This window comes from Scomber japonicus, chromosome 22 (assembly GCF_027409825.1).
Source record: "Scomber japonicus isolate fScoJap1 chromosome 22, fScoJap1.pri, whole genome shotgun sequence".
NCBI lineage: Eukaryota > Metazoa > Chordata > Actinopteri > Scombriformes > Scombridae > Scomber > Scomber japonicus.
This window is the reverse complement of record NC_070599.1, coordinates 4,159,164-4,173,527: the sequence shown is the minus strand read 5'-3', so window position 1 is coordinate 4,173,527 and position 14,364 is coordinate 4,159,164. Positions and strand designations below refer to the sequence as shown.

Here is a 14,364-nt window from a genome sequence, read left to right as displayed (position 1 = left end):
CTGTAATTAATAATTAATTCATGTAAACAAAAATATCTAAAGTTCAATAAATGACCTCAGATGGATGTATGTTGTCCTACTATGATACTAACATACATTAAAAACAATAACTATTAAAATCCTTTCATCACTCTAAAGTGTCACATTATATCTCTATCAGCTGTTTTTGGGACGATCGTAGCTTTTGGCTGCGAACACAAAGTTCATTAACCGCCACTCAGCCAATCATGCTGGCTGTATGAAACAGCTGATGTGGTGGCTGCAGTAGGAGTCATGTTGCACTGACAGACGGCGGGTGGGACCACCACCACCAACATCCACCAACTCTCTGCTCAACTTTCTGATCTGATCTGCAGCTTTGAATCACCGGAAACAAACAAGCTTTCACCGAGAAGTCATGACGGACTCTGTGATCATGGCAGGTACTAAGAAGAAAGAAAGAAAGTCGCTCTGTTCACACACGATCTCAAGCTTTTTAGTGAGGAAACCGCGAATGAAGATCCATGTTGTTTGTCCAGAATGATGGAATCCAGATGTTGTCCTCCTCAGCTTGGGGTAGTGAACACTGACTTCCGCTGGTTGCACAATGCGTGCTCTTTTCCTTTTCTATCGTGTGATTCCTTATGCTAAGTAACACAATAACACAGGTTAGAATACAGATTAACAGGAGCTGATGGTGTGTGTTTCAGATGAAGCAGCGGTTGTGGAGGCAGGCTCATCTGAGAGCCCGCTGGTCGCTGTCACCTTCCAGAGAAACATCCACAGGAAGGAGAAGTACCTAGAGGCTGAGCCCAAAGCTCTTGGGGTACAGTGTGTGTGTGTGTGTGTGTGTGTGTGTGTGTGTGTGTGTACTTGCATGGCTACCATTGTGAGAACCATGAGTTTTATACTGAGGAAGTGAGGACATTTTAGGAATGTGAGGACTTTTTTTTTAAACACCTTCAAAAAGCTGTTTGAGACATCAGACTTGATTTTAGGGTGATGGTAAAAATGGGTTTAGGTTCAGTTTAGTATAAGTGTTAAGGTTACACATTTAGTATTAGGCTTTATGTCAATGAATGTCCTCACTAAGATAGCTAAACAAACGTGCATGTGTGTGTGTGTGTGTGTGTGTTTAAAACCATGTATCAACCTGACTTTGTTGTTGTGTGTTTCAGATCACTCAGATTGGCCTGAGTCTGTTTCAGATCATATGTGTGAGTGTGTTTGTGGCTAAAGACCTGAGCAGCTTTGAGGAAGAAATACCTTTCTACATTGCATCTTTACTGGTAAGTACATGGATAACTGTAATAGTGATGAATGGTTTAATCACAGCGGGAGAGACCAACATATCCTGACTTTTAGTCTCCAGTTCAAGTTCATGTTTATTGTCATTCCATCCATATATATAAACATACATATAGAGGAATTAAATTGCTTTACTTGGGATCCTAATGCTAAAGTTAATTAAAAATAAAACGCCTAAGTGGGTTGGGATTGTGGGAGGGAAAAAATGGGGGAAAATGTTGGGTTGGAAGTCTTCTGTCATGTTGTACTGGTATGTTGTTACCTGTGTAAATCCTTCCAATAAAGAGAATCATCAAAAAAAATAAATAAATAAAACGCCTCACTGCAACTGTTTTTCCTGTTAGTATATTTATGTAAATTTATAACTGTCTGGCAGCCCCCTTTTCTTTCTCTCTCTCTCTCTCTCTCTCTCTCTCTCTCTCTCTCTCTCTCTCTCTCTCTCTTCTTCTTCTTCTTCTTCTTCTTCTTCTTCTTTTCCTCCATTTTCTTCTAGGTTTGACTGTTTTCCAGTTAACATTGTCCACATTTCATGTTGCATGTTTTGTAAAGTTAAAAACTATAAATAAAGTATTAAAAAATGTTTTTTTAAATAAAACGACATACACTTAATTTAATTTTTTATTATTTTTTTAATCCTAAACTAAGACCGACATAAAAGCAGCAGTGATTCATTCATATTAATAATTCTAATGGCCTGTGGGAAGAAACTATTGCACATTCTGGCTGTCTTTGCTTGTTTTTTCATTTAAATTCATGTATATGTATTTATTTCCTGATTTAATTATTATACACACCCTCATAATTATGCATGCCTTTCAAATGATGAATTCATTATTTTACATGTCAGAAATGATCAGTTGTTTGCTCTACTAGTTGTATCCAGGTTCTCTTACCACCACCCTTGTGTTATTTCCTGCTGAAATCCACTCAGAGGGGGGCATATTTTAGAGTTTGTGACTCTGTGGTAAATGTGTGATATTTTCTCTCTTTTCAGGTGGTGATAGCAGGGAGTGTGGCGATAGCAGCACAGAACCTCCACCTGCCAACGGTGAGTTACAGTAGCAGGCTGCAGAGGAGGAGCAGTCTATAGTATAAGGGTCAGTGACAAATAAAAGTTGTCAAGATGAGCAATACAAAATAAAAAATATCTTTTAAAATAGTTTGAAAAGCAGCATCAGGTTTGTTAAAATGTACATTTAGTATTTTTGCTGGTTTTATGTAATTTGAAATGACATTTGCACCATTTCTTACCAAAAGGTGACTTTTAAGGTTCAAGACATATCCTCAGAATAGTGGCAAATATTGAAAAACACTGATTTATCTCCTGTTGTGTGTGTCTGTCAGCTGCGGGGCTGTTTGGGGATGCAGATTGTGGCTTGTGGCGCCTCCTGCTTCAACATCATCTATACTCTGGTGAAAGTGGATAGTATGGTGCCATACATTTGCTGGCACTATGACTATGACAACTCCTCAGCACATAATAGCGAGATTTGCCATATGATTGAGGTGAGTTGTAACAGTGTCACCCTTACAAATACAATGTTTGATGATGTTATATATACATACTGAACATTCCAAGTTTCTTTATTCAATCCACACATAATCTCTGCAATTATCCAATTTACAGAGCACCCACAGTCACTTTCAAGCTGAGGGTGCTATCATCGAGGCGCTTCTGTTGGCTATCTCAGCTGCTCTGGTCGCCTATTGCTGCAAGGTGGTCAACTGTTGCTCGCCGGCTCCAAAAATGGTGAGTAGATATATTGATGATCAGAGGATCTTCACACAGAAAATATTATACTCATTTCATTGCAGCCTCAACCATTTATTGGCTCATATTTGTCCTGTACCTTCTTTTCTGTCCCTTTCAGCCGGTGATCACAGTACACACCACCGCTGTCCAACAGTGAGGAGACAAACCAGCACAGATGACAGATGTACAGCTACATACACAAAGTGAAAGCTGCACTCATTAATACTTTTCTGTTAAAGGTGTGTCATATGGCTGTGTGTAATGTGAATGGGGCTGTTTGTGACCATGAACCCAGAGATTTATAACAAACTCTGCCGTTCCTCTCAACTCTACTGAGCTTTTTAAGCCTCTATTTTTAGCTCATTGTTTTGGTTTATGGTCCACAAGAACTTTCCTCCTAGCAGCAAGACAACAGCAGTTGACTGGTGAACACAGGGGAGCATTTAGTTTAAATTCATTGGTCTATTTGCTGACACATTAGCCATAACAACTTTAAGAGACGACATGTCAAATCAAGTGTTTACAGCTTGTTCTGCTGCTTGTTAGTGACCATTATTAAAAAAGGGTGCAGTTTTAAGAAAAATGTATTAAACTTTACCAGGTGAATTAAAATTGCATATCACCACACATATTACATATATTTTTTTACGCTATATAATGTTTTTATATGTACTAACTCTTTTTTAATGTGAACTTTAATTATAGCATTCAACTATTCAATTGGTTGCAATCTGCAACTTCACCACTAGTTGCCACTAAATTCTACATACTTGTCCTTTAAAGCGTTTCTATAGTGTCTGACTGTGGCCACAAGTGCCAAGTACATGACAATGATAAATGCATAAACACTTTGTAACAGCACTATAAGTAGAGCAGAGTCATTAAGTCAATGACCTAAACTCAGTAATGTTATATCTATAGTTTTCTAACATCAGCTAACATAGCTAGCATAAGCTACTGGTCATACCAAACTGAAGGCTGTAACAAGTAAACCTCCCTAAAGTATTCAACATTTTATTTTCAGGGTAAACTGTAAAGTTATGTAGTCTAACTTGAACATGTAATTAATGTCTCTGAAACTAACTTTGTAAAGAAACGCAACAACTAATAATTAGTTACCAAAATAAATGTCATGTATAAAAAAAACTCATGTCATTGTCACTTTCACAACAGTCATAGCAGGATATACACAGGTAACGATGACACAGTATTTACTCACATTACATAGCTTACAGATCATTTTTTACATTCAGTGTATAGAAATGTGTTTTCTAATGGAGTTACACATGCTTTGTAACTTTTCAATCAACTTAACCTTGTTTCATCCATCAGTGCGGTACAGTATAACTTTAACAGATAAATACACTTCAAACACAGTCCAAAACATTCTTGTTTTATTTGTCACAAACTGCATTAAAAAGTATTTTCCCCATAAATATTAATACATTCAACACATATGCCAATATCATTTAAAAAAAGATACTTCATGATCAGATAGTATAAAAATATAATAGTGATTACAGTAGAGATATTGAGCTACTGTTCAGTTTGAAATGGCATGACACACAATCTGCACATAATTCTCTATGACAGCCTCATGTGGCACCACAGTTCATTAAGAAGGAAGTAATAAGTTCATTCCATCACATCTGCAATTCATCTGCCCAGTGGCTCTGTGACAGAAAACAGGACAAATCAGTAAAGCATGAACTCATCAACAAAGATTTTTGTCCTGACTTTTATATTTTTTAAAAAAATGTCTGTAAATGTAGTTTATTCAGATGTGCAGGTCTGAAAGAAGCTTTATTCTCACTCCTAATAAGTTTTGAATTACTGTCTCTACTTGTTATTAGATGGCAATATTCAATAAGTAGAACAGTAACTGCTAGATCTGCCTATTTCACACACACACACACACACACACACACACACACACACACACACACACACACACACACACACACACACACACACACACACACACACAAGCTAATTCTCCTGTAACCTACTTGAGATGCAGACGGCGTGAACTCCTCCAGGTCTCCCAAGCAGCCTTGTTTATGGCGGATGAGACTCCCCCACAGCACTGAGCGATGACAGGCCGGACAGCGGCCCTCCACAGGAAGGAGGTGGGACGGCTCTGACTTCAGGAAATGCTTAGCGAGGCAGATCACATGACTGCTCATCCCACAGGACGGGTGGAAACAGCTCAGCTTGTCTGACAGCTGAGTAGAATGCAGGTGTAAATGCAAAGACCTATGATCAGACATCCTAACCAGATCACATGTTAACACTAGGTGCTTGTATATAATTGGATTGTACCTTGACCAGCCCTCTACAGAGGAAGCACCTGGATGTCTCCTCCTCCTCCTCCTCCTCCCCTGCAGACTGCACTGGCAGCTTCTTCTTAGCTCTCACACTCCCAAAAGCGATAGGGATGTGCAGTGGAGGCTGCAGGCTGGGCTCAAAGTCCATCCTGTATTCCTGCTTGAGCCAGCGGGCCGTCAGTGGCAGCCTGTTCCACGGCGCCACCCGCAGCATATTGGAGACAACACGCCAGTGGAACTGCAGGCTAGACTCTTTTCTGGAGCGTCGAGAGACGTGGGAGAGACGTCTGGAGGAGTGAGGATGCTGCCAGGCCCATTCAAACTGACAGAGAAATACAATGAGTAACTTATTCATGGATCAAAGCAAAGTCATGTGCTAGAAGTGGATTTAAAAATGATAACAATGGAACGGATTGCACAGTTTTCAAGGAACAAATGGCAAAATAATTCTATGCCTGTTCTTCACAGTATCAGATTAACATTATATATATTTAAATGTGAATAAAATATAATCACATTCAAAGATAGTAACTATTACTCATATAAAAATCTTACTTACCCTCAGAGCTGCAATATCAGAGGGAAAGCCATGTATAATGAGGACCATCTCCCTGAGGAAGACAAAGGAATACAATCAGTATATTACTAACTATATGATTACATTGATGGAATAGATAGATCATACCAGATTACACTGTAGGCTATAGATCATGTACTACAGTGTAGATCATGTAGAGTGTAGATCATAAAGTACAGCATAGATCATATATTATAGTATAGCACATGCTATGTTGTACGACACTGTAGTTCAATATAGATCATGTTCTGCATTATAGATATGTAGTACAGTGTACTGTAGTATACTACACATCTATACTACAGTGCAGTAGAGACAAGTAGCACAATGCAGTACAGATATAGACAAATAGTACAGTGTAGTATAGACATGTAGTATACTGCAGTACAGTTATGTAGTAGAATACAGTATATATATATATGCAGTATAGCTATGTAGTACAGATATGTAGTATACTTGAGTATATATTTGTAGTACAGTGCAGTTAAGATATATAGTACAGTTCAGTATTGTTATATGGCATACAGTATATGTAGTAGGCTACAGTACAGTACAGTATATGTAGTAGGCTACAGTACAGTACAGTATATGTAGTAGGCTACAGTACAGTACAGTATATGTAGTAGTAGGCTACAGTGCAGTATGTAGTACAATATATGTATTAGACTACAGTACAGTATGTAGTACAGTACAGTATATATATTAGACTACAGTACAGTATATGCAGTAGGCTACAGTACAGTACAGTATATAGTACAGTACAGTATTCATACCAGGGTCCTCTACCGCTGGTCCTCTTGGCTCCTCCGCGGTGTCTTCCAGCATTGTGTTGTCCGATCCTGCGTTCAGGGTTCACTGTGAAGCCGATGTAGATTCGTCCTTTAAATTTGGGGTTGATGCAATACAGCATATACACACCATAGAAGCTCTCCTCCTCTACTACCATTGTAGAGGAAACTAACTGCAGCTTCACACTTCAGCTGCTGGTCAAACGGTCAAAGGCTCAGTGTTACTATCAGACAAATGCGTTTGTGTAGACATAAACAAAAAGACCAAATATAGAATCAATGTAACATATAAGACCATTAAACTGCGGTAATACTGCCATTTTCATGGCACTGTCACAACGTACTTTACATATTAAAGTGTGTCGCGCAGTAACAACAGATGTTGTGTTTCATTTTGTCCACAGCAGCATACAAACAATCCTCATTAGTAGTCCACTAAGCTGCCTGATTATAAATCATATTAAAAAGGGCGCACTGTGTCTCACAGCACCGCTAATAAAAATCACTTTATAATTAACTAGCGCTTGAAATTACCTCATGTTGAATTGGGAGTTGAAGAATACATATATTTATGCTTATATTTATCACCGTATGTATTTAATTCGTCTTTCGGTGAGGACCCCTAATGTTATGATTCGCTACTTCAAAATATATACCCCGCCTATCATTCTACTCACTGGATCTGATTGGCCATAGCAATAAGTACCGCTATGTGATTGGGCATTTACTTGGCCGGGGACCACTTCATTCACGGTAACTAAAATCAGTTTAAAAAATACTACTCAAACATAACTTCTGTGTTCACTTTATGATAATAATATGTTTGTACATTGAATCAGCTGCTCTCTGTTGTGCTGCAGCTGTGTGTTTGATTAAAACTGAACAATTAGACTTTGAATGCAGAATAGATTACTTCCGGTGTCAGTGTATGAGCAGGCACATCTAGATATAACGTTATATGACAAGTGTGCTTTAATCTCTTAAACAGCTGATTTATTAACTTAATAACTGTTTTTTTTACAGACATGGCTGTAACAGCTGATCACATCCGAGATAAACTTATAAAGGAGCTCGCGGCAGTGCACGTGGTAGGTGTCTGGTTATTCTTTGCATGACATGTTCTAACTGAGCTGACACACGCGACGAATCCCATTCAAAAAAATGCCCAATTTTAGTTATTACATCATATCTGCTAAATTAAGAACATAATTCGTATCAATTTAGAGCTGATGTAATTACTTCATATTTATAACAATTCGGCACACAGGTAATACACTAAAGTAATAACTGATGTTAATGAGTTAAGGTATAATTCCTATTTGTGTCAGTGCAGATTCAGTGTTAGCCGAACTGAACGCTATGTAGCTGTTTTTATTATATATTATAGTAGTTTTATGGCTGATAATTAACGCAGCACTAAAATGAATATTTTTTCAATGAAGTCTGGTTGAGCTCTCAGATAACAGGCCTACAGCTAATCAAACAAGGTAGAACATTACTTCTATAATAATGTTTGTGAATATTGATTGACTCAGACAGGAACAAGATTAGAGTACATCATCTTACACAATTCATTATCAACAGCATGAGAATGAGTTGTGTCTGTTGGCTGTTTGGTGATTAACCTTTGAATGGTACTAACATTTATCTTGCTTTCTCCAGGATGTGGAAGATACATCACCCAATAGATGTGCTGCTAGCTTCAAAGTCCTGGTGGTGTCACCGCAGTTTGAGGGAAAACCACTGTTACAGAGACACAGGTATTACTGTCATATAATGTATGTTTGCAGTCAGTGTTGGACAAGCTACTTGGAAAATGTAGTGAGCCAAGCTACCAGTTACTCTACATTCAATGAAGCTTCACTACACAGAAGCTACCCACAAGAGAAATGTAGCAAGCTAAGCTACAATAAAATGACAAAAGTGGCTTAACATCAAAGAGTAAATGACCTCAATAACTTGGTTTAAACCACAGGAGCAAAATAAGAAAGATCTGCTCCAAACTGACAGCATGGCAAAAAATGACAAATGACGTCAAACACGAATTTAAGGAAACACATTAAGGTATTTCCCAAAGCTAACAAAAATACTGCCCAGCACTGTTTGCAGTGTGGTTTTTACTGGTGCTAATTGACTGTAATGTTCTGATTTCCAACTGTCCCTGAAGTCCATTCATCTCTATCATGATGGACAGATGTGAAGTTGACTGACTATATATAAACCATTTTGTGACAGCAATTTTACATGTCGGTTTCATGTCTGAATAAGAGTTCCCAATAACTTTTATGTGAGACTTAAGACAGAAGTCTGATGAAGATTGACCCATTAAAGGTGTAGTGCATAGAATTTAGTTTTAGTATAGTTTTAATGAGTGTATAATCACCTTTTCGTCGCCATAAAATTAGTCCTTTATATCCACAGAAGGAGTGGGTCCTCTTCCACAGAGCCCGCCATGTTGCACTGCCATGTTTCTACAGTAGCCAAGAACAGACAAACTAAACACTGATTCTAGAGAGGGCCTTTCACATTTTTCTTGAGTTTCACAGCCTTCGTAGGTTCTCGTACATGTTTGGAAGGGGAAAGGTGTGTGTATGGAAAGGTGTGTGTGTGTATGGGGTCAGTTGGTTGAACTCCTGCAACATTACCACTAGATGCCACAAAATCCTACTCACTGCAATTTAAACATTTCCATCACATTTCAAAACAGCAGTAGTCAGGATTTCAGAAATGCTGAATGCTGTCAAAAAGTCCATATAAGTCCCCTAGTAACAAGCCACCAACCAAATCTCTACACACTGCATGTATAGAGGAACCACATTTTTGACTGTAACTAACAAAAGTAAGAATCTTTCATAAACTGCTCTCTTACTGTACATTTATAAACTCTATACTGTGTGTGTTGTGTTTTGTCAGGATGGTGAATACATGCTTAGTCGAGGAGCTGAAAGAGATCCACGCGTTTGAACAGAAGACTCTCACACCAGAACAGTGGGAGAAACAGAAGTCACAGTGACATACACACATCTCTCATGACCCTCACATCAGTACACAATTTCTACTGTGAAACAGGCCTTACACTTCTCTGATCGCTAGAACACAGACATGCACTGTGTTTCATTTCTGTAATGTGGATACAAATGCAATAAAACACTTTGATGCTGTTTTTTTGTCTTTGTTGGTTTATTTCTTATATAGTAATAATCTATCAACTACTTCAACATGCAGACTGGAGGGACGTGGGAATCGAACTTCCGATTTTCAAATTAGTGGACAACCTGCTCTACTTTCAGAGCCAAAGTCACCTACTGTACCTCAAATGTCACAAATATGAACGTTACTGTGGCACTGGAGGAAAAGTCCAAATTTCATAGCCACAAACATCTAATGGTTGTTCAGATATTTCAGTCTTAAACAAAGTGACTGACATCTTCATCTATAAAGCCATGCCAAAACTATTGATAAAATTCCACCTTAACCAACACTTTGGTTCATGATGACTGGTCATAAATCTGATTGGTCAGGTTGATCTCCTCTGCTATAAGGCAGTGGCAGTGATCTACTCTCCACTGTAGATGTTTCATGTGTTGTTTAGTCAGTTTTCTTCTCTGGTGCTGAACCAACCATACTTCATCCTTACTGTATTTTTTACAGCTGAAATGACCATGAATTTAAACTAAGTATCGATTGTTATGAACACTGTAGCCTCCTGGGGTTGCTGGCAGAGTTTTAGTCTAATGAAAAACCAATAATAATGTGTTCAACAGCCTTTAACAACAAATGAATACATTTAGAATATAAATCATCAGTATAAAGCACATATAATTAGTACCTGGGGCACATGTGTTTTGTATGTGTGTGTTAAAGTGTAATAAAGTGTCACACACAGAGAACCAGGGTCTCCATGAGGCATTAACAGCAGGCACACCTCCCTCCTGTGTGGTTTTCAGGGCTACCCATTATAATCAGTCCGTTGCTCTTTTTTAGGGCTCAGCCACCTGAGACCTGCACCCACTTTCTGCTCATTCTCTGTGTTTTTACAGAATAGCATTGTAAAAGTAAATGAATAATGACAGGTAGGTTCAGTGGTCAAGCCCTACATTGGAGGACATATTATACTTAGAATTCCATGATAAGTAAACATCTGTCAAATGAATTATATGAAACATAATTAAATGTACAGTCTTGATAGTCACTATGATCTTTAAAATCATTCAGAAGTCACTCAAGATATATTGAATATGATTGTGTGTGTGTGTGTGTGTGCCTCTGCATTTTACACAGCATTAAACATGCAGCTGAGCATGACTGCGTTTTCGAGTGTTTTCCAGCTGAAATCCATTTGACGTGTATTTGTGTGACTAAACCATTAATAAACATATATTCCAGTCTAAATGGACTATATTGGAAACCTCTCTGATGGATTTTCCCTCCGATTGTTTACACCTTTTAACATTTCACTGGTTTTCAGTTAACTGGGGTGACTGAACACTGATACTGATCTTCTTGATCTGAAGCTCTGAAGTCCTTTGGTTTCATAATAGTGTTTTTTTTATATCAGGGTTTTATTCTCTATGTGGTGGAGCAGCAATATATTGTACAGTAGGTGCCATGACATCATTAAGGTTCTTATACCTGTTCAGACCCACTTTGATAGCGGGCCAATGAAGTCACTTGAACTATACATATACATATCTTATGACTTCATATAGATAATAACTTTGGTCCATATGTAGAATAAAACATGTTTGAGTCAGCATCACTGTGTTCAGATAGATTACAACATATCATTCATATGCCCAGATGTACAGCTTGAAAATAACAATGTGCTTCTGATCAGAGGTGGCTGAATGCTCATTTGATTTTCTCCCTCAGTGAACAGGTGATAGAAACAGAGCGAGAGCATCGAGTGTGTGAGGATTACTTCCACCACTTACCCTCCTAAAGCCTACTAATGGTAGAGCCCACAAGGGGGAGAGTGTGTGTATGGTCTACATAAGTGTGTGTGCGTATGTGTGTTTGTTGAATTTATTCACCAGTCAGGGCAGTGCACTTCTGTTTTCAGGGCTGCAGTATATGTGTGTATGAGTATAGACATCAACCTTGTTATTTATACCACAGTGGTTTCCCCATGAGAGCTGTGAATAACAAAAGAAGAAGCAAGATACAATCATGGAAACTTAATCAAGCGTTACTATTTTAGTTAGCTTTAACAGAGTGAGATAGTGTCAAATCCTTCATCATCAGTCATATATTTTTTCTTATGTATGATGTATGATGGCATAGTTACACTTCAGCCAGCACAGTGGACACTAGTGCATCATCAGTTGATTTATGTTATTATAATGTAATAGTATATCATTTGGTGAAAGAAAAAAATTAGGTCAAATATCTTTTTTTATACCTAAAGAGAAATGAAAAAAATTAGGAGAAAAGGTTATCATAATTCATGCATGAAAGGGTTAATTTTTGCAGGTGGAGCTTCAAAAAGGACGACAGAGCAACATGATAACAGTCTTCTAAATTAGACAGGCTCCATTACAACTTACAAAAAACTCCATGTGTTGATGAAGGCTGTGTAATGAGGTCAGTTGGGGACGCTGTGTTCAACTATTTCTGTAACACTCCAAAACTGATAGCCCAGTGATTGGCCAAGTGTGTGAAGGTGTGAACGTTAACAGGGTTCAAACTTTTCTCTTAAGCTCTCTTTTTTAAATTCCCATCTTAAATACTTCTATCAATTATTGTGCATTATAAATGCCTTTAAACCTTAAACAGGCAACGTGCACCAGGAGATACAGACTCTTTAACACCCTGTTAGGAGCGTGATTGGTTAAGGTGGTTGTTCAATTGCATGTGCCTTGAATTGGTAGAACTGGATTGGTAAAAGTGAAGCTTGTGGTAGGCCTTTATTTTGATAGGAATGATAAATCAGTAGTAGTATTAATAACCAGGGAAAGCAGGAATATCACTTCTCATTCAGTTGTTTACCATTATGAGCATTTTATACCTTAATTTGGGCAACATATCCTGGTGGAGATACAACTCTGTAAATGGGATAAGTAAAACCAAATTATTTCTCACTCCTGCCTGTTTAAGGGTGAAAAGACTGACTCATTTTCCCTGTTTGTACAATTCATCATGCTGAGACTACATGGACAAACAAACACTACAACTCAGTTCTTGGAAGGAGACATAAGAAGCAATGTGATCCAGTCTGAAGGAGGCTTTGATGGCAGGAAATAGCTCTCCACTCTAACACACCTGATTCAAATTATCAACTCATTATCAAATAGCTGAAGCTTGATAAGGGCTTTGATAACGAGTTGATTAGAATAAGGTGTGTTAGAGTGTGGAGCTACCTAAAACATGCAGGATAGTAGCTCTACAGAAGCAGGGTTGGTGAACACTGATTGACCAACAGAGAAGGCTCCAGCAAAAAAGTTAAGCCTGGCAAAAACCAAGCAGCAACTTCCAAGACTTGAATCCATTTAAAGTCCGTGTAAAGTAAGAATAAATATGTTTTCTGAGTTTGACATACCACAGAAAAGTGTGTTGTTAACCACCCTGCCAAATTTCAATGATTAAAAAATTCGCCAAATGTATGAAATTAGGCTTCAAAGTTGTGTAAAATTCAGCCTCTTTCTCTGCTCCCAAACACTGTGGGCGTGGCTGCCGAGTTCGCTGAAAACCCACCCCTACCAAGTGTCACCTGTCAATCAAAGTCACCACCTCTACCAGAAACATGGACACTATGGCTGTGTCTCAAATGGAGCACTTACGTGAGTGCACCAGAATGTAGTGCGTAGTGCGCACTGAGCACTTACCTCTGTAGTGCACACTGTCGTGGGTAAGTATTGTCTGAAATGGAGCACTGGCGTTTTGGACTTAGCGGAAGTGACGGGCTTGCATGTCGCTGCTGGCCGCCATTATTGAAATCAGAAAACTGGGCAAAAAGTCCCTCCCCTTCCGCTACGTAGGCAAAATGGCGTCCGTTTAGTGTGAGTAGTGTCCATCATCTCACACTGGATTTTTTGTCCGTTATAAGTGCACCATCCGGGTACTTTCAGAGCACTGAGTTTTCGCTTGTTCTTCAGTGTGAACGCACTATGCCCTAAAACATAGTGCTTGAAGTGTGCAAGTGCGCCATTTGAGACACAGCCTATGTCTGAGAGCTTTCTGCTGCTAACTCAGCTAACTGGCTAACTGTAGACTGTAGTGGTAGTAGTAGTGTGTGCTGAATGTATTTATACCTCTACAGCAGCAGCAGTAGTGGGTTTATGCCAATCATCACTGCGTCTTTAAGTAAAATGCCAGGACATCCACTAAATGCTCCAAATGACTCCCATTCAAAAAATGTCAACTTCTCTCTAGAAGCACTGCATCAATATTTTTTTTCAAAAGGTCATTGTGGTGTTGATCTCTAAATTTGGGCCCTCTATTGAGTGTTTTTTTTTTAGCTTTGACACAAAGCTCTCATGTGGGTGGGTGTCACAGGGCTGTGTCCCCATTGGCCAATTACTTTTTGAGGGACCGGTCAATGATTTGAAGTGCAACAAGTGGTAAGACTTAAATTATTTCCCTCCACCAACTTGTTCTGTTTCTCACCACTGCCAAACCTAACAGAAAGTAGCT

At 38.6% G+C, this 14,364-nt stretch overlaps 3 protein-coding genes across 3 annotated transcripts in view; 2 read left to right on the top strand and 1 right to left on the bottom strand.

Moving 5' to 3' along the window:
- LOC128384330 (uncharacterized) overlaps positions 1-4,137 on the top strand; it is a 185,694-nt gene extending 181,557 nt beyond the window's left edge. Inside the window, exons 2-8 of the mRNA XM_053343886.1 lie at positions 312-422; positions 690-805; positions 1,158-1,268; positions 2,282-2,335; positions 2,632-2,793; positions 2,915-3,037; positions 3,159-4,137. Of these exons, the coding sequence (XP_053199861.1) occupies positions 398-422; positions 690-805; positions 1,158-1,268; positions 2,282-2,335; positions 2,632-2,793; positions 2,915-3,037; positions 3,159-3,197 (630 nt within the window). The 5' untranslated portion in view covers positions 312-397 and the 3' untranslated portion in view covers positions 3,198-4,137. The remainder of the gene's footprint in view (positions 1-311; positions 423-689; positions 806-1,157; positions 1,269-2,281; positions 2,336-2,631; positions 2,794-2,914; positions 3,038-3,158) is intronic.
- Positions 4,138-4,390: 253 nt separating this feature from the next.
- On the bottom strand, positions 4,391-7,443 carry slx1b (SLX1 homolog B, structure-specific endonuclease subunit). The gene is made up of 5 exons (XM_053343884.1): positions 6,718-7,443; positions 5,927-5,978; positions 5,363-5,689; positions 5,050-5,265; positions 4,391-4,713 (listed from the first exon to the last, which is right to left on the bottom strand). Exons 1-5 carry the CDS (start codon positions 6,888-6,890, stop codon positions 4,684-4,686), a joined length of 798 nt encoding a protein of 265 aa, XP_053199859.1. The 5' UTR covers positions 6,891-7,443; the 3' UTR covers positions 4,391-4,683.
- An 8-nt stretch (positions 7,444-7,451) lies between these two features.
- Positions 7,452-9,885, top strand: zgc:112271 (uncharacterized protein LOC553698 homolog). Its single transcript, XM_053343888.1, has 4 exons — positions 7,452-7,485; positions 7,756-7,820; positions 8,395-8,492; positions 9,646-9,885. Exons 2-4 carry the CDS (start codon positions 7,758-7,760, stop codon positions 9,743-9,745), a joined length of 261 nt encoding a protein of 86 aa, XP_053199863.1. The 5' UTR covers positions 7,452-7,485; positions 7,756-7,757; the 3' UTR covers positions 9,746-9,885.
- Positions 9,886-14,364: the final 4,479 nt, after the last annotated feature.